This window comes from Centruroides vittatus, unplaced genomic scaffold (genome assembly GCF_030686945.1).
Source record: "Centruroides vittatus isolate TY-2023 unplaced genomic scaffold, ASM3068694v2 contig_1158, whole genome shotgun sequence".
Lineage (NCBI taxonomy): Eukaryota > Metazoa > Arthropoda > Arachnida > Scorpiones > Buthidae > Centruroides > Centruroides vittatus.
The window spans coordinates 636,651-662,462 of record NW_027120744.1 but is presented as its reverse complement, the minus strand read 5'-3'; the positions used below and the strand labels follow the sequence as shown (position 1 = coordinate 662,462).

Below are 25,812 nucleotides of genomic sequence, written 5' to 3'. Positions count from 1 at the left end.
GCCACATCACAGTCATTGACTCATCTCTACACTACAACACCCCAATAATAAATAGTGCCTTGCCGATTGATAAAAATTCGAATCGTTTTTGTCAAATTCTTTCTTATTTACATTAAAATATTCCTAATTATATTCACGTGTTTTCCGTATTACATTTAAGTTTAAAGAAGTTTCCGAACTTTAGATTATTATTCCTCTACCGGTCATTTGTAATAAAGAAATCTATTGGTTAAAATGCGTGACGTCAGTTTAACATCATGACTTATTTTAAATCGACCAATGAAATAATCTGTTAAAGTTTACGGGGCACCGCTGTCGGATGAATACGTACAGGGGAGTAAATCGTCATCTTTTCCTTTCATAAGATCGGAGGCGTTGTGGGTTGAGTTGTTTTGTTAGAAAAAAAGTGGAATTTAAGCATAAGAAATGGTAAGAATTTTTAAAATATTTATTCTATTAATTTCATTATTGTATTATAATCATATAAGTAAAAATTACGATACAGTTTATACACGTAACTGCCGTAAATAAAAGTTAGGCTTAACAGGTCTAAGCCAGTTGAAGTTGGATTGGTTATTCTCCCCCCTTTCACAGTTTTGCTGTTAAGAGAGAGAGTAAATATATTCAAAATAAATTGCCCAAAGCTCTCTTTATATTGCATCGTAACTATTATATGGTTTAATTCTCCATTTGTATATGAAGTTTGCATACCGGAATTTCAAGGTGGAATGGAAAATATGTTCGGGATCATTGTCTCCAATTCATTTATTTAGTTAATCGAAGGACAAAAGAAGACTTGATGCCGATTCCAAAAAGACTTTTTATAAAAATTAATGCACACGTCGAATGTAATAATCGATGTATTTTGATATCCCCTTTTTTTAAATTTAGCCTTGAGTAACTTGTGACTAAGGTTTGATAAAGGAAAAATTTCCGTTTTATAAATTCAAAAGATTTCAAATGTAATAACTAAATAATTTTGTCAAACTTAATACAATTTCAATTCTGTAATTTTGTTGAAATTGATTTAAGTTATTTTAATTTATTTAAAACATTCAGGAATATAGCCTTATATTCTGAGGAATTATAATACAAATATTCCTCTTCGGGAATACTTCTAGTAATTTTGCATACCAAAGATAAGCTATGCTCGTATTGTTTAGTTTCCTACAGGTAGCTTGGCTGTAGTACTAATTAACTTTTTATGTATTGCAGGTTGACTTTGATCCCAAGACTAATAGTTTTATCTGAGCTTCAATTTCTGGTTTGGGAGATTGTAATCATTTGCAGTCATTAAATCTATAATAATTGCAAATGATACTGTATTCAGAATATAAGTCTACATTGACTTATTTGATGTTTTGTTAATACTGTTGTTCTTTATAGTGTCTTTGGAGTCATTGCACTATATGGAACTTATTGTATTTTCATATTGTATATATAGTAAACTGCAAAATATGATATTTTATTCATGTTAAGGCACCAGCATACTATCAGCTTACAAACTATAATGTACAGTACCATACTAGGTCCTTCCAACCAGTATATCAAATATTGCAAGTATTTTAAAGTTATGGCAAAAATTTAGAAATAACGCAACCATACAAATATGCAATAGTTATAAAGCTGAATGAGTGAACTTACTGGATTTTTAAGATTATGTAATGTAAAATATGTCAGATTTCTTAGGCTACAGTTGTAAATTTAATTGCAACTTTTGAATAGGGGTAGACAATGCTGCCATCTTGTGTTAAGTTTAATAATTACAAGTCTTTTCTTCCAAGCACTTGTCTCAAACTATGCAGGTAGAAATACGTAACTATGTGGCTGCATTACCAATACGTATCATTCTGATTTTAACTTCTCATAATACAAATTAAATTAAAATTGCTTGTGGGCGGAGTGTTTCTGGACATTCTCCAATTAGACCTTGATGATTTTGATTTTTGAACTGTAATCTAAAGTGGCTGTCATTTGATCTGCAGACCACTTAAACCATGTAAGATAAACCACGAACCAAATTATTCCCTGCCACTTCCTTATCCTGTAAATATCACTTTAGATGTGTGCCATATTTTGTCTATCCTATAATCCGGGAGTGGCAAACTTGTAGTGTGTGCGCCCAAAGTGGCATGTAGGGAGAAGTCATCTGGTATACAACGTATCACATGATTTTGATTTATCTGTCTTTTTCAGTCATCTTCAGGCTTATTGCCTGATTATCCTTTTCTTGATTAGCTTTTTTTGCATTTATTCTAATTAAAGTGTATTTGATTTATTTAAATATCGTTATTCGAAGTCTAAAACTCTGGCATGCATAAACATCTTTAAAGCTAAATATGCTTACTATATGGCATGTGAGCTCAAAAAGGTTTGCCACCTGCTATAACCTAATGTAAGAAATGCAATGTGAAAATATTCTTTTCTCTGGTTTAACCAAAAAAAAAATGTATTTTGGAAAGACTTAAATCAGTCGGTAGACTATCTGGATCATGCTCTTGGACACTGGTGGACAGTGGAGGACTACTGGTCTAAAAAAACCATTTGGGTATTTAGCTAGGTTATGCATTTTAGGTTAATGTTTAAGATCATAAAAAGTTAAAAATATCAGTATTGACACTGACTGCATATGCAAGTAAGTCTTGATTGTCATGGTATAAATGATGTGTTGTGGATATGTTAATGGAATCTTAGTTTGAGAATTTTTCTGAATTTTGCAAGTTTTGAATATACAGCATAAACAGTGACATGGCAGATGAGTTTCAGTGAGTGTGGGGTCTTTCATTCTTCAAATAGTGTAAATTTATAACAGATGAATACAAAAGTTGCAAATCTCTACAGTGGAATTTTTTTAAAAGTGGAGTATCGTGACTCGTTTATTCGACCAATTATTGGAAGTTAAGTAGCTAATATTGAAAAATTAATCGTGGGCCGCATAAACCCATTACATGGCCAGATCCAGCCTGCAGGCTATATGTTAGCCATCCATGTACTAGACACTACTAACACTTCATGTCTTGACTTGTTACATGAACATTGATCTATTTCATTGTTGGAAATCAGTATTTCCTCAATTTTAAGATCTCTGGAAAACAATTTAAGTGTGTGCATTGAAAATTAAATTTTAAAGAACAATGCAAAGAGTACGTTGCATTGTTCTTTAAAATTTAATCTTCAGGCTATGATTATTCATCTTTATGTAGTTTATATTCAGTGGACTTTTCCCTCAGCTCTAAGATGAATTTTGAGAAAGAATTACTGTTTTACCAAAGAAAAGAATTAACTTAACAAAAAAAATTATAAAATTACATTCAATTATTTCTTACTGTTATTTGCTCCTAACTCAAATATTCAACTTAGACATTTGGCTTGAAGAAAATGAAGTACAGTAGTTGTTTATCCAAAAGCCGATCAACTGAAATGTTGGTTAACCGAAAGCTTTCCAGTCGGACTGTGTCATGTCGAATCAAAAGTTTTTGATACTAGATTAACTTCTAAAGTATAATTTTTTTTTGCTTTTATATTTTTCAATATATTTTTGTTTGTACAAAATAAAGAAATAATTTTTAATGATACAGTAGCCGTGATTATTGTAAAAATTTTCATTAGGCTTAAAGTTGACGAAAATTCAACGTGAAGTGACACACAACAGAGAGAAATTTCAACATGGGATAGGTTAATATATTTTTTCGTACATAATCGGTTAACTGAAAAATAAGTTAACCGAACAACCCCAGTCCCCAATTGATTTGGATAAACGACACTCTGCTGTACTTGGTAGGTCTCAATAGAATAGTATAGGGATTTAACATCTCAAAGTTGGAAGGTTTTCATGGACACTTGATTTATTTTTAACTTTCCTGACTCAAATTTTAATATTTATTCTATCCAAAGTGATTCTAAGTATTGTATTTCCAGGATACTTTTAGACAGTTGTATCTACTTTAACACCCATTTGCAGATGTTCCACTTGAGAGCAAGACCCCTTGCTTTATCAAGATGTACCTGCAAAACTGTTTGATTCCAATAAGCTACATTGAACATTTTGCTGAAAGGTATTACATGGGCTGTTTAAAACAAAACCAAACATTCTTTATAAAATGCAAGAGAGGTAAAAATACAAATCAGAACTGGCATTTTTCACTATTGTTCTCTAACTTGAATTGTCGTTTTTCTGTCCATTGGAGCTTCAAGTTGAAGTTTTACTGTAACTGAAATATAGCAAATATAATTAAAAATTTATGAATTTTTATATTTAAAGGATAAGTTGTTCAGAAACAAGGTCAGACTTAACTACATTGTATACTTTCTAACTTAAAATAATTGTAGGTACTGTTCAAATTAATATTATTCTAAAGAGAGGAATGACAAAGTAAAACATATCAAATTGTTTTAAAACAATGTGTAGTACATATTAACTTTGCAACATTGTTAATTTTTGCTGGAAGATTTAACATAAAGAAGAAACTTAACAAGAATGTACTATGGAAAAACATCACTCTTGTTGTTTAAATAGTCATGACTACAATAAACCATGTTTTCTGTTCAAAAAACATGACAGAAAAACCATGTTTTAGTTGCTTTTTCAATTTCTCAATTTCAAGTTGCTTTAATTTTTAACTTATTGATTTTGGTAATTGTATGATTAACTTTATTTAAAGACTAAACTTTGATATATGCTAAGTTTTTTATATTTTAAATATTTAGAAGTAGGAAGTAGTATGTGTATTCAGATTTCATATTATTACAATAGGTTAGATATAAAATTCAAAGTAGAAGACAAAGAATAGCAAAATTAATTGATAAAAATCCCAGATAAACCATAATTTGCTGAAACAGGACTCTTTGATATCTGTCTAAAATTTACAAATTGTGATGCATAATCTAAATCAGCTCACTGTTTTATTGTTAAATGCTAAATTAGAATTTGATAATTCAGAATGTTTTCCACTTAAAAATTCAAATATGAATCTGGGTATAATTATTTTTGCAAGAAATATCTGTTTTAAGTTTATAGACATTGTTTATTGTTGTTGCAAAGACACTGCATCAACATTATTAGTAACTGAATAGTTCTATTTCTGGCTTGCTAATTTCTTAAATTGAAAATTCATGTTATTTATAATTTAATTGGTTTAAGTACAATTAACTGACTAATAAGTAGTTAATGCCTCATGTTGACACTGTTCTTATATTCAAATTATTCAGATTTTCCTTTATAAAACTTCAACTATTTTATTTTGCTTAGTAGGCTGGGCTTATGTTTCAACTAACAGTAGCAATTCTTAACTTAGTTGTACCCAGCAAAATATTTGTTGTAGAAAATTGTTAAATCGCACATGAAGTAGATTTTTGAGTAAAATTTGACTTTTTATAAAATTTTAGGGCATTTTTTTTTACTATTAGGTATTCATTTCAGCATGTGCAAATTAAGTCAACATTTAATCGATTTTTCTTCCCTATCTGTAAGAACTTTTCACTTGCTATCGATGCTGTTTTATTGAAAGAATAACATCAATCTTTCAGACTGAAATGCAATTTACAATCTTTCCATTAATAACAAATTAAAAAACTTATGATTGAGTGTTGACTTGGTTATTTTCAAAAGTTCTTATACTAAATAGTGGTAACTTCAAGAATCAGAATGGTAGTGGCGTTTCCATGTATTTTTTGTATTTTACTGCTAAATTTTTAAATGTGATAACTTTTCAAAGCAAGCAAATATCAAAAAAGAAAAAAGGTAACTTGAACAATTCCAAATTTTTGTATTTCTGTAGTTTTTTTCAACTATCTTCATATAAAAGAACTTTTATCAACTTTTTTTTCCTTGGAATGCCTAAAGTTTGCTTTCCCTCATAAATAGCTAGAGGTTGGAGCAAATTTCAGTTTAAAAATTTTTAGTTTATAAAACTGTTCTATACATAGATACATTTTTATACCTAGTCATAATATGTATGAATCATTTTAAAGGCTAATTTTGTCTTAAACCTGATCTTAAATTTATTAAACTATTGTATTCAATTTTCTTATTTCCATTTATTTTGAAAATTTTAGACTTCATGCATAAATGACTTACCCAAGAATTTAAAATTGTTCTAATTTCACTTTAAAAATTGATTAATGTAAACTTATTACCAAGTTAAAGATGCAAAATAAGTTATTCCAAATAAAAATTTTTTAGTGAGAGGGCATCAAATTTATTTAAGATTTTAAATTGATCAATTGACAAAAAAATCAATTTATTAAATATCCAAATGAGATGTGCTATTTTTCAAATTAAAAACATTTGATTTTATACTTGATTTTTGAATTTGAATGCATTCAGACCTGGTTCCGGTTCTGTTCCGTCAGCTCTAATTTTAAATGCTCAATAAAAGTAAGTAGTAGTTTAATACTAGATTGAATAAAATAAATTACACTAAATTTTTTAAACTTTGGATATTTGCATTTTTTGTCCGTGTGAAAGTTTCTCCCCCCCAAATAAAAGGCATAATACGATGTGACTAATAAGTAGGGATGTTTTTATCAGTCATAGATGTTTGTGACTCAATCCACAGATTAACATCCAAGGTCAATCTAATTAGTCTAAAACAACTAGTAAGTAAGCATTATTTTTGTCTGAAAAATAGGAAAAATCAATCCATTTATATGGATTGATTTTTTTTCCATATTTTTATGGACAAATTTTTCTTGTATAGTCTGTGCTTTTGTCAAAATTTGAAATTTTGCAGAGAGGTTTGTTTATTGGGGATTGATGCTATTAAATTTTGGTGATTTAAAGGTTGGGGTGGGGAGATAAGGGGGTCATGTATCTCTGGTAGTATTGGACGTAGTGACAATTTTACTCATTAGCATTTGCAATTTTATATAAAACTCATTCCTAACCTCAAAATGAAGCTTTTGCCATTTTATAATAGTTTAAAAATAATATCTTATTGAAAAACTGGTTATAAAAACCATCCGTTATAAAAAACATTGCTGGGAAAGTTCAACTCGTTGCTAATTATTTTTCTACGGCGCCTAAAATATAGTATTTAAGAGGATGTCGGCACAACAGATTCGAACATGAATCTCATATACCTTGTGCATTTAGTATGTCAATTCTTTTTAGTTGATAGGAAAATTAGTCTGTGTAATCGTTTTACTATTAAGACTTGCATAGCTTGCTTGTCTTTATTTTAAATGCTTGTGATGTCCATTCAAAGAAAGACATCTAATCATCTTGTATCTATAAAGATGTGTTATTTTGGAGTCTCAAGGAAGTTATGCAAGTTTTTTAAAGTGTAATTTCTCCAAGTCCTAGAAAAATGGAATAAACTCCAGAAAGCTGTCGACTTAATACAAAAACATTGCATGTACCTAACTGTTTGTTTTTAAGCATTTTGTATTTTATTTTAAAAGCCATCTCATTCTTTGTACAAATTAATATTCTGTAAAAAACACATGATGTTGCACATGGTGTTTTGGTCAAATAATTTTGATCTGTGACCACTTAACTCTGCAAACCAATGATTTGCTTTTGTGCCATGTTTAGCTATTCAAATGTTTAATATCATTTCAGATCAGCAAATTTCATATAGTACTTAGATGTTTGAGGACAGTTGTAATGGTATTGTCTTTGTTCCAGTACTGCCATTTCTGGGTGCTTTTTTTTTCTTTCAGTGAATAGAGGATTAGTCATTAAGTAAACTGTTCTTTGTATAATGATGCTGTCTTTGTTCATTGTCAATGACTTTAACATAGAGTAGTGCAAATTACGTGCATATCAATTTACAAAAACTGAGAAATTAGTTTGAAATAATCTTAAGATGCAAATAATATTGCCAGTGTATCACAAAAAGAAAATAGCTTTTTGAAAACCTGAGATACATTTTTAGTTGATAGGAAAATTAGAAATTGGTTGAATATGTAGTGGCAAAAAAGCATGTGTATTATGCAAGCAGCATTCAGTGTGAACATGACTTCTATGAATTGTAATCATTAATCAGATTCTGCTGTATGAGATAAAATTTGCTTAATGTAGTCACTTCCTTTTTGCAGCTAAACTTTTATACTAAGACCTGAACACTAAATGTAATCTTATTTCATTAGCTAGTGGAAATTGATTTTATTGACCCATTTTTAAAACAACTCTAATCAAATATTAAATCTTAACAGGATTTAATATTTGATTTTTACAGGAAAATGCTGAATAAATTAGGTAATTGTGTAATTGTATATCTTTTTAACAGCTAACCTGAATTAAGAAATGCATCAATTTAATAATTAAATTTTTACAACATACAGCTACTCTGTTGTAAAAATAGACAACTAGGGCTTTTAATATTTTAAGAATCCTTGTAATGTTAGGCATGTTTCTCTTTTGCACTATCAGAATCATTTACCTGAAGATGCTACAATAAATTCTGGGTTTGTTTTGACTTGTTTTGAGAATTGCTGATTTTGATCATATTGCTTTAGTGTGGTATCTTGTACATCCAAAATAGTTTGAAAGTTCAAAATATTTGGATATACACATGAACTTAATACAAGATGAATAATTTTTAAATGTTTTGTTTTTTAGTCTTCTGGTGTAACTGTATCAACTGAAGCAAAAACTGTCTACGAAGAAGTGAAGAAAGACAAAAAATATCGTTTTATCATCTATCATATAAAAGATGAAAAAGTAATTGATGTTGAATCAACAGGACCACGTAATGCTACTTACAGCGACTTCCTGGATACAATGCAACAGTTCAAGACAGAATGCCGTTATTGTGTTTTTGATTTTCCAGCACCAATGCCTGTAGAAGGTTCTCACGAGAAAACTTCTATGTCTGTGGACAGGCTTGTTCTTATGACTTGGTAAGACAATTTTAGTAATTTTTATAGGTGTGGTAATGACATAAATTGCAATAATCTGAATGTTTACTGCCCATAATTGTTCCAGAACTGGTTTTCTAAGTGCTCTGTGCTTATTTATGATCTGTATACAAATTGCATTTTCTAACAACTTTTTATAATACATTTGTACTCTTAATCTGATTTCATTATAGATTGTTTTGGGTTTTTGCTAGTTTTACTAAATTAATACTTTTATTTTGTTAATTATGACAAATGTAAATAATGTAGTACAGTGGAAGTTTCTTAAAAGGCAGTTCATAAAATCAATGGTTAGCTATTGTTACATTAATGACGACTAGATAGTGTAAACTGTTCCAACTACTAGGAATACCAGTTACAAAAACGAAGAGAATAATTTACTTTTTTGTCAATTACTGTACTACCCTATACTGTTCAGTCTGTTTTTTGATGTGTTGTTTAAACAATTATATGGCTAGCTTGTAATATAAATATCTTATACTACAAGCAAGCCATATTAAGAGGTGAGCTTTTGTTAACTAGCTATTGTTAAAGTAAATTATTAATCATCTATAACCATCATTAACCATCTATAATTAAAATCAAACCTATAGTTTAAGTGAAATATAATTAAAAACCAGTTTGTAATTTTTATAGTATCTCTAATTACAAGTAGTTTTTTCTTGTATACAATACTTTTAAAAAATTCCATTTTATTGCTATTCTCACTAATGTTTTGGCAGCTAACTGCTATCTAAATCTAATTCAAAAGCAGCAAGACTATTCTAAAAGGAAGCCTTGGGCTTCCCTTTAGAATAGTCTTACTGGTTTAATTTTTTAACAGTAGATGGTGCAGCTGAATAGTCAACTAGCTTATTTAAAAATTAACTTCTAAATGGCAGTGTCAATTACTGGTGGTTATGACATCCTGATTAGTACTGAGATTTGTGTAGGCTAAATATTTGATAACATATTTTTTAAAAATTTTTTGAATTTTTACTGAATTATGTAATTGCATGCATTTCTTAAAATACTGAAATGTGGTGTCAAATGGCAAACTTCTTTCACAAGTAAGAATATTTAGTACACAACATTGTAGTCAGTCCTGCATAATTCTTAAAATTTTCTGACAAACAATGTTTTAAATCCTGTGTTATGAGTGTTGTGAAAATGTAATTTCTCACATTTCCACAAGATTACTATTCTAAGTAGATGTTTTTTGTAGGCATAAAAAAAATTGTTGGGACAAGCACCTGTCATTGTTTGGTAGCACACTTTCATGAGCCCTGATTGAATCTGCAGGAGACATACATCTGTTATGATCACTCACTATACACTAACAAAATGCTTCAATTGCTAAAGTGACTTTTTTAAAAATGAATGAAAATGTCTTACTGCTACTTGCTTTTGATCAAACTTCTTTCTGATTAATGTAGGTGTAATATATACATGGTGTGTGTGTATAAAAAATTGTTTACATGCTTTTTTAAATTTCTATGGATAGCATTGCTATTTTGAACATGTACTGTTTTCTCAAAATTGTATAGTGATTTTTTTTGAATGAGGAGGAATTTTTTTCAGTGTATGTTAGGCTCAGACTGAAATCTCTCGTTGAGCAAAAAACGACCCAACACATTGTGGTCGTTTTGAAAGTAAAAGTGAAAGCCACGACACAAAGTGAAATTAGTGTTGTGGCTTTAATGATATTTGACCACGACACATTTAGGTTAGGCTAGGTTACTGAGACAGGTTGAAATTGGTTCAAATGTTTTAGTTAGGGTACCTGATGTTGATTGAGGAGAATCAGCTCCCAGAAATATTTTGGCTGCTATTATGAGCATTAATCCATCATGTGTCTATCAGTTAAGAAACAAGTATCTTCTTGATTGACTTTATGATTGTAATGAATTTACAGTTTCTGGGAGTAACTATTAACATTCATGCCCTCAACTTCACACTTTGCTCAGCATCCACATTATAAACCCTTCCTTGTTTCCAGACATTAATGTCTCACTGTAAAAGATACTGTATTGATAAAAAATGCAACTTGAAATGTCATGGTAATAATTCTTGTAAAAATAAATGACATTCTTGTCTCATAAAGACTGATTTTATTAATAAACGTTCCTGACAAACTAATTCTTTTTAGTAACTTAATTGTTAGAAAACATTGACATATTGCTCCACAACAGATTTTCACAAATGGTTACATGTTGAAAAGTAACCAAGTAACCTAACTAACCTAACCAGAATGCATTGTGATCAAATATGAAAGCCATGACATGAATTTTGCTTTGGTCATTTTGAATTAGCCACAATGCATTATGCCTGTTTTGAAGTGACCAAAACACATGGTCGTTTTTTTTCGCTCGAGCGATTTCGGTCTTTGAGCCTAACACATTTAATAAAAAAATTGGTAAATTTTGTTTTGCCAAAAAATGATTCTCTAATTTTAGTTAGTACTCAGTTAACTTTTGTAACATTTAATTTTTCTCTTTTCTAGAATTGACTTTGTACATTTCTATTTATAGTTCGGTGTGTTTGTTATTGATAGTTTGAGGTGGTAAATGTTGCTATTGATTCTTGTCTGAAGGTCTAATCCACATTACCAATTCATTTAGTCCTGTGAAATATCAATTTCCAATGTACATTGGACAATTGATAAATAAGTGTTTATTCCTTTCTGGGAAAAAAGCTTAAGTAATTTGCTCAAGACTGTTTCAGTTTAAGTTATAACTTGTAATGGAGTAATCCAATCAACCATTTGACATTTATCTAAAATTCAGGTGTATGGATGTTTATTTGTAGGAAGTAAACAATTGCTACTTGTCATATATATTTCCAGCTTTATTGAACATACTGTGTGTACATTACATTGGAGCTACCAAAAATGTTTGACCTGAAAGTAGAACATTTAAATCGTACCATTATCACAATTTTAAAATATAAATGTATAAAAACTTTATTGATTGGGGGGACTGCTTGCTTTGATTCCTGAAGGGGCACTCCACTCCTTTGGAGTGGGAAAATCCAAGGGAATGCTAAAAGGCAAGGAGGCATCAGGGACATTGAAAGATGATAATTATTTTTTTGTTTTAAAATGAACTTTTAAATGTAAACTCAGTCTGCTTTAAGCATATTCTGTACTTCTCATAAATGTTATGAGAAAGTACACAAGTTGCAATAATATGAATTGACTGAATTAAAACTATTGGAGATTTTGACAAATACATTATGAAATTATTAGAAATTTGGAGTTTTTCATTCCATTTTGACAAGATTGATTGTATGCTTGTGTAATAAGTTAATGTCTAACTTAAGTTTATTCAAAGGTTTAAAAATGTTACAAGCACCTGAAGAAACAATATCTGGTAACATACCATTTAAAATATGGATAGGTTCAAGGCTATTGCTTACTAATATTGAGCTGGACATGGGAAAAATTAGTCTCATCACATCAGGCCCATCATTTTTGTCCAAAAAGTATCTTAAAATACTAAGTATTACTTTTATAATAAAGTTTATTTTCAGTATAAATTTATCATCCATAAGTAAAAAAATACTGAAATAGCCAGAAAGTTTGGAAAACACTTAGCAATTTATTTGTGTATTCAGAATTGCATGAAATAAGTCTTATTTGGCAGAGTTGGTAACAGGAAAAACAAGAATATTTTGTATTCAGCCAAAAATGCTATTCACTCCATCCATCCCTTGTAAATGCTTGCCTTTGGATGTAATTGATAAAATATTTGATTAGATCATGAGGCGGCTTTGAAATATGCTTTGAGCAACTTAAGATGTACAAAACTTTGTAGTGTGTGGATTATAATAGTCTGGGTTATGTATGAAGTCAAAATTAATTTTCATGATTTTTGTGACAAATTAGCCTGATATAGCAATTTAAAATTCCCATTTTAATTTTTCTTACAGAAAAACTTTCAATGTCAGGCTAACAGAATTTAATCTAGTTTTAGATTGTTAATGAAATTTTTATTTGAACATAGTTTGTCACTTTTCAAATTCATTAATTCAATGCTGTGGTCTGTTATATTATTGGATCTGTCTAATTTTCAAATGCTTAACTATTCATTAGGTCCTCAGTAATATTAAGCTAAACATCTAATGAGTGCTGTTTAACATTTTTTGTATTCTTGAATATTTAGCCAATGTTTATCAAGGCTTTTTGATAAATCTAAGTTTTGAAATGTTTGCCGTTAATCGCATCAAAACCTAATGTAAATTACTCTGAAGCTTGTTGCTTATTTGACTTTACTGAGAAAATGGTTTTAACCTTGCTAACATTATTTAGCATATAAAATTGAAAAAATATTTAGCAATAAAAAATGAGTGAATTTGAATAAACTAATGGGAACATTCAGAATTTTTTTTTCTGTAAAATCTTGCAGAAACACTACTATAAAATTGTGGGAAGACAACTTGGTGTGCACTTTCAACTTGCCATTTGCAGAATTAATTGAAAAAAAATTCATTTTATATAAACTAATTCAAAGTATTTAACTCTTGCTTCTAATAATGGAAACAAAAATTGCTCATAAAATTACTGAAATTGTGTAAACTCTTCACTTAGTATACTGTTTTTCTTCTTTCAGGTGTCCCGAAGGATCAAAAATAAAACAGAAAATGTTATATTCCAGTAGTTACGATGCTTTAAAGAAAGCATTGGTCGGTGTTTACAAGTATGTTCAAGCTTGTGATTTTGAAGAAATCAGTCAAGAAGCAATAGAAGATGCCTTTAGGAAAGGTGGAAAATAACTGTTACATTATACTATCAATACATTCAGTCATTTAATTATTCAAATTCCTGTTTCTCTCCAAGTCCTGATATAGCAGGATAAGGAAGAGTTTTTTTGAGGTATCCTTGCAATCTTAGATGTCATTGTGGTTCTATGTAGAGTGACACTAGTAGACCCAAAGTATGTTGGTGTCATGTGGAAAGTGCATTAGCCTTTCCCTTTAATTTCTTATTCTTATAATTTCATGTTTGATTGCCCAAATGTTGCACTTTTTTTTCTTTATTAAAATATATTTATACAGAATTCCAATAACAACTTAAACATTTCCATAATTATACTTTATACTTTTTTGGCATTTATAGCCATATTTTGATTGGCCATGAAACTTTTTTGTAGTATAACTTTGTAATGGGAACATAAGGTTTAAACTGTGCTGTTTAAGCACTTATTGCTGTGATTACATCTGACCAAAATTGATTTAAATCTAGTTTCATTGTAAACATTTCTGGAGCATAAACTTGCTTTTGCTTAATTTTTATTTGAGGGCACAATTGTTTTCCATGGCCAGTTAAACTGACTTTGTAAGCTTAGGAAACTTTCAATAATAAATGCATTTCACTGTTTGTACAGACCAATTTTGAGTTTTCTTGATAAAAAAAAATTTACAACATTAAATGTATTGTAACTAATTGTCTATAATAAATGACAATTTTGAAATTCATGATTGTTTTTATTGTAAATTTTTATATACTGAAAACATTTGCTTTTAACATTCCACTTTAAATTACAAAATATGAAGAATAAAATCCATCTTGTTTATCACTAAAGATAATTTCTGATATTATTTTCACTATACAAGTTTTTAGAACAATCTTTAAGCTTTTTTTTAATAATAGTTTTTTCTTCTGTTCTATGTATATTTGTAAACAAATTCCCATCATCCTCCAATACTTGAATTTTGATGTATCCTATATTTTGACAAATTAATAATCAGATATCTAAACATTTAGCTTGTAAAACATTAGTTGATTTTTATTTTTACAGAAAGTATTCACTGTTTTAAGAATAATCTTAAATTCTTGTGAATTTTGACGGCTGTTAATTTAATTGTGAATTTTTAAAATTAACAGCATTTCAGATCTGTAGTACTAACAATGCCAAAAACATTGTTACTGTTTGAAGAGTGTGGGAACTTTGACTCTTATTCTCAGAATAGTTCATCATATCCTCAATTTAACACTTGTTAAATTGTGAAAGTTTTTGGTAATGTTTTATTAAATTTGACCCTTTTATCAATAATTCAGTTTAAATGTCTTTTTACCAATTTTTTTTATTCCCATAGGTTTGATTAGATTTTAAAATGGTGAACATTACTTTAAAAACAAATTTTTGCAATATTTTATATAATTACAGAATGCTTTAATTTTAAAACAAATGAAATTTTTTCTGGTACTTTTATCCAAGTATATAACAATACAAGAGATAGGCATAGTATGTTTGGTACTAATCAGTTGACACATTACAGCTGATGGTTTCAACTTTGTACAGTAAAACTGATTAATGATAAACCAACAACAGTGAATAATTTGCATTTGTTTGAATTTTGTAGCAGTTTATATATTACATTTCATTGTGGGGAAAGTCTCTTAAAACTAATGATTCTTGATTCATTACCTAAATTTTTTTAGAAATTCTTGCACATTATCCACACATTAATTGCCATCTGTATAAATCCTACAAAACTGCTAGAATAATAACCTATTAATAACCCTCGATACAGTATTGTGTGCACTCCACCCATCTGGAATAGTCGTTGCAAATTGCATGCCAGTGTCAGTAGTTGGCATCTAAATAAAAATATGCTTTAATGTTTGAGTTCGTTTTGAAGTGAAATACAAAAATGGAAAATTGATGTAAATTTCTTAGTTGTCGAAAGACAATTTAAGTATGGAAAATACTGTACTTTAGCTTATACTTAGTAATACAAACATTCAAAAGATATTTTATTTAGTGATTATAAATCATTGGATAAACTTTACAATCCATTCGCCCCAAATTTTACAAATTTATAGTTTTATCCACTGAACAGAAGTTCACACAACAATTCACTTAAAATTTCAATATCCTGACCATTAGTGAATTGGGCATAAATAAAAGATAAAATAAACTAGTGTAGAATGGTACTTTTTGTTAGCAAAATGATGAGTTTTGCTGTACTTATACGTAACAGCATTAGTTAGATAGTTAGACTTGCAAATAATTGTGCAAATGTATATTTTCAGATGTGGGTACAAAGGATCATACACTGCTATATGCCAATGCTATGCATAGTTAGCACTGATATTCATCAAATATGGGTCCACTGCTCGACTTTGGGATTACGAAATACTAAGTTTCCACCCATACTACTAAGTTGATCTCCCCTGCATATGCAAGTGCCTGGCTGTGTGTGTGTAGTTTTCCAAAAATTGACATTGCCTAAGATACAATAACCTACATTAGTTCTTCAGATAATCTTTTGTCCTGTATGATTTGAGAAAATACATCTCCATTTCTGGCAGCAGCCTTAACCACTCAGCAGTGAGGGACGTATATATATGTTAAATTCTTTTGGGGGTATCGCCAAAAACTACCGCAAAAAAAAATTCACATAAAAATGAATTATGTAACAATAAAAAAGAGACTTTTCTTTACTAGACATAACTGTTTACAAATACTTTTTTTCTAAAACGGAAATGAGAAAAATCGCGTGAAAAAATACTTTAAAAATTTTTCGGGTATATTCTCCACTACTAAGGGATAGAACCATACCTGACTCTCCCACTGCTGAAAGGTGAATATTGCATTGGCTAATTTGCCATTTTCAACTCTACTGTGTAGTCAAATTTGTGGTGAATTGTGTTCTAACACGATCAAATATGTTTAATAATTATTTTGATAAGTCACAAACACAAGTTGACTAATTACTGTGGTTGTCATCTCCATTTTTATAAAATAGCAACAAATAAGTGTGGTCCAACTTTCAAACCATTTGGCAATCTGTTGGTTTTTTAAAGTTTTTTCATGATTTAGAAAAAAATGTCATTTGTGCAGTATTTATTACCACAGTACAGGTACTCATTTGACGACACAGTTGTCTGAACGAAACTCAGTCGTAAAGCAAATTGGTCGAGGAGCTTGTGCCAGAATTATAGGATCATTGTAAAATTATAAAAATTATGCAACAGACTTCAAATTTATTCATAAAAAGACATGCATATGTACAGTACCAAAGCTGTTGAAGAGTTACTAAGTTAAATAAAAGAGTGGTGCAGAGTAGTCATGTTCACTAAGTTTTACATTGTAATTCAAATATATTTGTTCATTCAAAATATGCTGTGATAAGTGTGTACTAGTAATAGCACACACTTCTAAATCTTGACTTCAAGTGCTCTTTATTCTCAGCTATTTTGCATAGTTTTGAATTTAAAGTCTATGTCTTATGTTCCTGTCATCTTTGCAGGTTATCATACATTCCAAATAAAAACAATATGATTTGTCGCAAATAATTGTGATGATGGAAATGAAAAATTGCAACCAGGAATTGCTCATCGCAATGCTCTCAAGTTTTTAAGTCTCTTGTTCCCGTACATCATACTTTTCCTCTTAACAATGGAGTCATGCCAATCATTTCAACTCCATTCAGGAGAAAATTTTTGACTTCTGGTTCAAACCAGAAGTCTGTATATAGTGTAATTAGGGCCTCTTGAGACCAGATATGAATAGCTTAAGGGCAACTTCCATGTATCTAACTCCAATCTCAAGATTAAGGAAGGACAGGCCTATAAATTCCCACTGGTGTCTATCTGTTTACAATTTTTGAAAAGTTTCAATTGTTGGAAGAATATTTTGTAAAAAGACACCTTTTTTTATAAGTGAAAAATCATAAAATTTAAATAGTTTTCTTATGAAAATTGTCAATAGGTCACTACTATTAATTTAAAAAATTGAACTATTTATAAATAATGCACTAACTGCTTCAAAACTTATTATTAAATTGATTTAGTAGTTTGAAGACATTTACCATTTATATTTAAAGAAAAATAAAGTAATAAAAAATGTTTTTTCTTACCTATTATTTCTAATACTCTAATTGACTAAAACAAATTTTTTAAATTTATTTAAATTGGATATGCATGTGGATAAGATGACTTATTTAGGTGGTCAGTCATGAAACCTTCCTCATATCAGCTTGGACAAGATATCTTTGCAATAAAATGCAAAATTGTAAGTAGCAAATTATATTAAAAAATGTATTAGTAAAAAATGCCATCTGTACTGAAGAGGGAATAAATATGCATTTTGAGATCAGTATAGATTGACATATTTTGAGATAAGTATGGATAGTCTTAAATGACTATTTATGAAATAAAGCTTGCCCTGTCAAGCATCTTTGTTTTGGACTAATTGGACTAAATTCAGTAAGTCATTACTAAACTACATTCTAATACTTAACTTTTAAATGCATATGTTTTTATTTGCCTCGGAGTAGCAGGGTGATATGATGAAAACAATCTCAAAGAAATTTAGCATCTGTATACACCTATCCCTCGTTTTACACAGTACTTTTTACACGTTTTCGCTTTTACACGGTTTAAAAAATAAATGTAGAAAATAAACTGGCTATGACCAAAAGGAACAATTTTTAACTCTATACAGAACAATCTACATCTATATTCCAATCCACCTTAATTATATGTTATAGTTGATATTTAGGATACTAGGTGACAGTTTTATTCAATCCGTCAAATAGTAACCGATAAACCGATATAGGGTACTCCCCCATTCGCACGAAGTTGCATTCATTGCACATAGTTTTAAACCAGAAAATTTTAATTTTTCATATTCATAAGTAACAAACAATTACATTTTTTACATTACATTACACAATTACATTACATTTTTATGAATCTTTCAGATTTTATTTTTTGTTCCTTTGTACTTTGTATTTAATTAATAAAAGAATATTTTTTTGCCTTTCAATATTTTTGTTTGATTTATGTACAGTACCTTTAAAAAATTAAAAAAATTCATAATCAATAAACAACGAAATTATGCGTTTTTTGCATACTTTTCGATTTACACGGTTTTACATTCAAAAAGATACAAATTCGATTTACACGTTTTTCTCAGGAACCTATCTTCCGTGTAAATCGAGGGATAGGTGTATAATCTATATAAAGCTGAAAAAATGGGCAGTCTCTTTGAGATAGTATGACAAAAGTGGCCACTAGGGGCACCCCTAGCTAAATGCTATTTAAATTATAAATAATAAAATAAGAGTATTTTTAGATGGGTCTAAAAATATATTCGATTTCCTGCAAAAACGAAAAATACTGCATCTGCGTCTTGCATGTTGCTTTCTCTTAACACTTCCATCAACAATGGAAGTGTTAAGACTTAATCCTGTCCCTCTCCCCCGTGGGGAGGATTTTCGTAAAATCCCTTAGTGTGCATTCTCGTAACGTACCCTAACTACCAAATTTCAACTTTCAACTCCTAACCATTTGGGCTCTGCGCTGATTATTATTAACAACTCGTCTTGATTATATATATAGATGACTATATTACTACTATTATCATGCGTTAGCATTGATTTTGTAAGTTCCATATTTTTCATTTATACACTCAAACCTGTTTTTGTGCGGTATACCAATTTGATTGAAATTCATATACTGCACAAAAAAATTGCACAAAAACAGGTTTGAGTGTACAATTATTATTTGTAGTATGGAAATCATATAACATTTGTTATTTATCAGTATTATTCATTAAGTGCATCATATTTGATATATTTTTAAAAATAATTTTAAAAAACATCTTGCTGAAGAAAGGACACTGAATTTATTTATGCCTCCTCCTCCTCTCAACAAAGTTATATGTATTGCTGCTAAATAGCATGGCTATTCCCATTAGACAACAGCCAACAAGAATCTAACTTTTTAAAAACTGTTTGAATATGGAAGTAGTGTCTATGGATCTATAGTAGAATTTTAGGAGGACTGACATGTGGTTTGTTTTTGGGTTAACCTAACCATTCACTGGCAACAATCTGATTCTTACACAGTAAACTATACTTCTCCATTGTCTGACATTATAAATGGGGAGAACCAATGAATGCTATTCACTGTAGTAAAAACACATGATTAAACTTGTGAATATCCTGGAGTTCTCTGGGTAGTCTTATTGGAGCAGTGCGATAGATTTTCTCAGTATGATGCAAGTCTTTGAAATGCCGCCTGATGCGGCTACCTCTCTGCATCATAGCACGGCACGGCCCCGAGTCTTATATAGAGAAGAATTATCAGAAACTTTAGAAGGTTGAACCTGGAAAGCTGATATTTTATCCAATAATGGCTTCCAATAAATTAAAACTGGAAATAAGATCTAATATAATATTAATTTTCTGTAATTATCAATCCATGCTTTAATCAATGATGGAGAATAATATTGGGGAGGTCAGCCATCATTATTGTCATGACATTATTTATAAAAAGTTATATCTATCAATATCTCATTTGCTGTGTCATATATTGCGAATTTTCCAGAATGTATGTGTCTACAGAACATGAGTTTGTAGAAAATATGAAAAAATTCTTCATAAATGAGTTGTTTTCTAAAGCAATTCATTGTGAAACACTTCAAATGTGCCAAGTTAGCAGATAAATCACTTCTGTGTAATTATCTGAAAAATGACCACCTCATTGCATAATTTGTTCTGTAATGTTGATTTCACAGATAAGATTATTATGATGATATATTAGAGGTTTTAGAACTAGTTACAGATGCAAAAATACAATAAAAATTAATAATTAGAATCTTTTAATTTTATTGAATAATCTGTACAGTTATATTTGAAATGTATCACTTACAAGAAAATGAGGTCTACAAGTATAACAAACATTAACAGTCCTTTGTGTCTTCTGGATCAATTATAATATACAACATAGCACCAAATCATGTGAATTCCATGATTTTATATGTTGTTTGTAGAAGGCTTAAAAGACAGCATTGCATAAGAGATATTTTGTAGTTCCTACTTTGTGGAACTGATTTTTGTTTTTGTTTTTTTTTTATAATATTCAATTAAAATTTTTTAATAAAAATAGTAAAAACATACACGCAGAGCAAATAAAATGTATCATGATGTATTTTATAATTGGGCCAATGATTTGAAATTTAATGTAATGTTGTCAATGATGTAATGATTTTAAGAGTTCATTTGCTCCTAAATTATTTGGAGCATGTATTGATGACAGTAGTCAAAATATAAATAACAAATCACATTGCATAAATTTTGTCATACATATTGAAAATTTTAAAAATTCTATCCAGTTCCCTCTAATTCACCTTCATATTGTTTACGGAAACAATCTCCAACTGGAAAGAAATCCCAGCATCTTTTCTGATAGTATTCCCAAACATAGGTTTCCTAAAATGAAAAGTTTTTGATTAAAAATAAAATTAATAAATTATTTTAAAACAAATAACTATATAATTCAATAGAAAATTAGCATACATTATGATAAAATATAGTTTATATTTTTATAAGGTGATAGAAAATATCAATAATACATCAGTAAAAATAATTTTTGAAAATATCAAATACAGTAGACACCACTTAATGATATCAGTTTAGATAAATCTTAGTCAATTAATGTTTAGTGGAGGAAATTAATAAAACAATTATGGTTTCATTGGCTCTATTGTTTAATTTGTGCTTCTAGTTAATAAATCTTCAAATTACAGTGGATCTTGGAATTATCGTCGGTTAATGAACATAATCCATTCCAAGACCATGTTTGCTACCTGAATTGTTCATTAACCGAATATTGATTTACAATAGATTTTTATGAGAATTTGATTATTTATTTGGGGTCTCCAGAACAAATTACACATGACTGATAGAAAGCACACACACAGTCTTGCATTTTTGTTTGTGAGGAATTAAGAAATCGACATTGGACAGATTCCTTTTCTCTTTTCTTTAGTAATAACATAAGGATTTTTCAGAAGTAATCGTTGTAGAGACCCACAAGCCTATCAACCTCAACCTGGTTTGGATGCCATTCTAAGACTGTTGTTCTGACAACATCCTCTTTTTCAGAAGAAAACATCTTGCTAAATTTTGTGGCATTCTTCATTCAAGAGTTCTTAGAGTTCTGTTGTCAGATAAGTTTAAAGTTCCGTTATGAGCTCTTCAATGTCATCTTTATTCACCTCCAATTCCAGATCTCTAGTTGTCCCTGAAATTTGAGATGATGTCACAACTCCATCCATGTCTCCCTGAATGCAGGAGGAACACAGCTTTTGCCAAGCAGAATTCAACAAGTGACTTCTGACCATGCTTTCTGAATGAGCCAGATAGCTTCAAGAATATCAAATTTTTCTTTCCAAAACATTTTAAATTTAAACTCCCGATTCATTGGCTGAATCAACGAAATTGTATTTGGAAGAAGAAACTGAACTGTCATGAGGGAAAGTCTTCCAACAAATTATCTTTAAGGGCTTTTGGGTGTCCTGGTGCATTGTCCAATTGCAATAGTGCTTTCAATGGCAATTCATTGGTCTGAAGGTAATCCTTGATGCTTGGAGCACAAACTTCAAAAGAGCCTCCATGACCCATGGCCTTTTATTCATTCTCCACATCACTGGCATTTCTTTAATTATGGAATTTGTTTTGAATACTTTAGGAGGTTCTCAGAGTGAGAGACAAGATGCAGGATAAGTTTCATATCACCTCCCAAAAGTAAGGTCAATTGGTCTTTTGTGGACCTGAGGAATATTTTTCTCATCTTTTGTGATGTAGGTATGGTTTGACATGTGCTTCAAACATTTTTCTAGCTTTCTCTTGAATGTCATACTAATTACATCTCTCTTCATTTCCCTTTCTTTTATCCAAACTAAAAGCAATCTCTCCACTTTTTCTTGGATGGCACATCCTTTGTTTCTCAGATGTGATATTCGTTACTCCTTTAGCTGCATGAGTCTTCCTGATTAGCTAAGATTGTGCCTACTACGGACCTGTTCAAGACATACTGCCTAGCAACTTCAGACATCTCCCTAATCTCTACCTTGGCTTTTCTCTTGATTGGTTTCTATGGTGAGCACTGTTCTTGACCCTACTCTTTTTTAGCTCCATAATATTATTTAAAAAAACAAGAAGCTGATAAAAAGTTTACAAAGCACTTACAAAATTCAGAGAATGGAAATCAACTAGCACACAAAAAATTATGTAAGTGTGAGACCCAGATGGAATTCGAAATTTAGTGTTAAGATGTTAATGAATATCTGATGGGACAGTTAAACTCTCCCCTCTTGAAAATAAAAACTGATGCAAAACTTCATGACAGTGATGCAAAACTTCATGACTGTCATGAAGTTTTGCATCAAAAAATCAAATGATGCAAAACTTCATAACATGCACTCGTTAGGACTATAAAAAATTAATTTTTGTCAGAAAGGGAAACAAAAGGCTGGGATTACAAGGGAAAGTTTCAAAGTTAGGAGGAATAGTATTTGATCGGTATTGAGTTGAGCATTAATGTCAACTTTTCTTGCACTCTGCAAGGTTTCGAATTGTCACCTGGAGACAAGGGAACACCAATCAATACTCATTATTTTACATTGCTGCTGCTTGTGTTTGTTCTGTGAGATGTTCGTTAACTGATCACCCACTGTATAATGAGCAGTTATTTATTGTGACATTAAAAATTGCAGCCCAGCATTGTGACAATCATATTTTTAATTTAAATAAATATATGCTTACCACCTTAAATTAGTAGTGGCTTGCCCCTGTACATCATACTTTTCCATGTACAGTCATGCCAGTGATCTAGCTAACATCAGGGGAAAATTTTTGAATTGAAATAATTAACTTCTGGTTTGCATTGGAAGTTCATATATAGTTAATCATGATCTCCTGCCCCTAAGGTTTCCATATATGATCTTCACTTTCATCTATGTAACTCCATTCTTGAGATTAAGGAAAGACAGATGGACAACAGTAAGTATTTGAGTTTACAATTTTTTCAAATTGCAGCCCAATAACAACTGAACTGCTGGCAGACTACTTTACTGGATGAATTATTATTGTATTGTGAACAAATAATGATTATCAGCAGATGTCTGAATGTGTATATTTTAAGAAGTCTGCAAATATTTTTAATAATACAAAGTATGATATAAAATGCCTAAAGATATTATTCTTCTGTTCTATTAGAATACTATCAATTTAAATTAAATGTTTTTACCATATTTTCACACATTGACAAGCACATTAATTTAATTGTGTTGCAATATCATAATGCTTCTTACACAGAATTCATTAATTTTGTTGCCCTAGTTATCAGTATTGTAAACAGAATTTTACTTTTTCACAGGTGACATTTAGTGGGATCAGGAGTTGTGTATCAATTGTACTGGACTGTGAAACGTTTACCTTATCTGTCTGGGTAGATAAGGCACATCTAGCTAAAGTAACTTTAGACCAGTGTGCCGTCACAAGGTGAAAGGTGTGACATGAACTTTCACATATTCTATTAAAAATATATAAATAAAACTTGAAATTATCAATGTTGCTGTGTTTCTTATGCTTGTATTTCATTCTCTGCTGCAGCACTGATGAAATATGATGTTTGTTTATTCTTTATTACAAGCCATGTATTTTTAGCTATTCTAAGAAATTAAATGTAAAATAAATTTGCTCACAGGTGTTGTCTGTTAATTAATAGGTTAGTGGCATTACGTAATTCTATTATTATTAACAGGATCATATCATACGTTTTCAAAAAGAATAACATTTTGGTGTGCTGTGTTGAGTCATGGGTGTGCTGCAAGTAGAAAAAGGTTGCAGAACACTGCCTTAGACACTAAGGTTACCTTATCTAAGGCTACCAATGATTATATTCAGTAACAAAGAGTTGAATGCTGATTGATAAAAGTGAAATGAGAGTTGAAGTCTAAGTGGATAAGACTCAATTAAGTAAAATTAATGCTGATGTATGACTGACTTCAAATTCAGCTCTCTAACTGTATTTACCAACATAGACAAACCTGAGACATCACTGGCTGAATGTTGGATGAATAAATAAGATAATTTCTTTTTTTCTATTACAGGGTGAAACTCATTTATCTCAAATGCTTGGGTTGATTTGATCTATATTATAATAGCAATTTGTAAAAATTGTAGATCTATAAATTCCTACAGACACTGTCTGTCCGTCTGTCTTTCCTTAATTTCAAGAATGGAGCTAAAAAGATCAAAGCCAAAACCAGATATGGAAATCGTGGCTTCTGTCCCTAATCTTAACTATATATGAACTTTGATGCAAACTGGAAGTCACATTATTTCAATTAAAAATTTTCCTCTGAAAGGAGTTAGATGACTAGTATGACTCTATTCTAACAGGAAAAGTATGGTGAACAGGGGCAAGCCACTACTAATTTGAGGTGAGAGCATATATTCTAAATTTAATAGATTAAAAATATGATTAAAAATTGCAGGCCAGCATTGTGACAATGTCACAATAAATATTTGCTCATTTCACTTGACTTTTTCTTTCTGTTGCTTATTTATAGATGGTTGTGAATATTTTTACAAGATATTTTCATATGTTCAAATAATGCATATTCATTTAAATTTCCCATGTATTCCGATAAACATGTTAACATCTTGAGTGTATTTTAATCCCAATTTTTTTTTTTTTCTCATCTTTCTCTTATATAATTAATTATATATATAGACTAGCAGGTAGGCCCAGCGTTGCTCGGGCAAAAGTAACAATAGCGAAGATTGAGATTATTACATTATAGTCACAAAAGAAAAAGAGTAATTTCATCAACAAACTAAGTATTTCTAAAGAAAGGTCAAATTTGAAAATCGAATGTTCTGATATTGTTCGATTTTCACGACATGTTCTGATTTTATCGTTCGATTTTCATAGATTGTTCTAAAGAAAAAACCGAACTATTCAGTTTAAATTTGAAAACCGAATGTGTTCTAACATATTACTCTTTCTCTTTTTTCTTTTCTTTTTTTTTCCAGAGCCCATAAATCTTGCACGTCACTTTCTCTTGTTCTCCATTGTTACTTAACACTTTGGTACTTAAATCTGGTACCCTAACTGTGTACCAAATTTCAACTTTCAACTCCTAACCATTTTAGCGAATATTAAGA

General features: G+C 30.0%; 2 protein-coding genes across 2 annotated transcripts in view; one reads left to right on the top strand and one right to left on the bottom strand.

Annotated features, from left to right (window-relative positions):
* The first annotated feature begins 270 nt into the window (after window positions 1-270).
* LOC136979853 (cofilin/actin-depolymerizing factor homolog) lies at window positions 271-14,316 on the top strand. The gene is made up of 3 exons (XM_067275877.1): window positions 271-429; window positions 8,564-8,844; window positions 13,452-14,316. Exons 1-3 carry the CDS (start codon window positions 427-429, stop codon window positions 13,612-13,614), a joined length of 447 nt encoding a protein of 148 aa, XP_067131978.1. The 5' UTR covers window positions 271-426; the 3' UTR covers window positions 13,615-14,316.
* Window positions 14,317-20,439: 6,123 nt separating this feature from the next.
* Window positions 20,440-25,812, bottom strand: part of RyR (Ryanodine receptor) — a 417,183-nt gene continuing 411,810 nt past the window's right edge. The window contains 1 exon segment of the mRNA XM_067275817.1: window positions 20,440-21,066. Coding sequence (XP_067131918.1) covers window positions 20,962-21,066 — 105 coding nt within the window. The 3' untranslated portion in view covers window positions 20,440-20,961.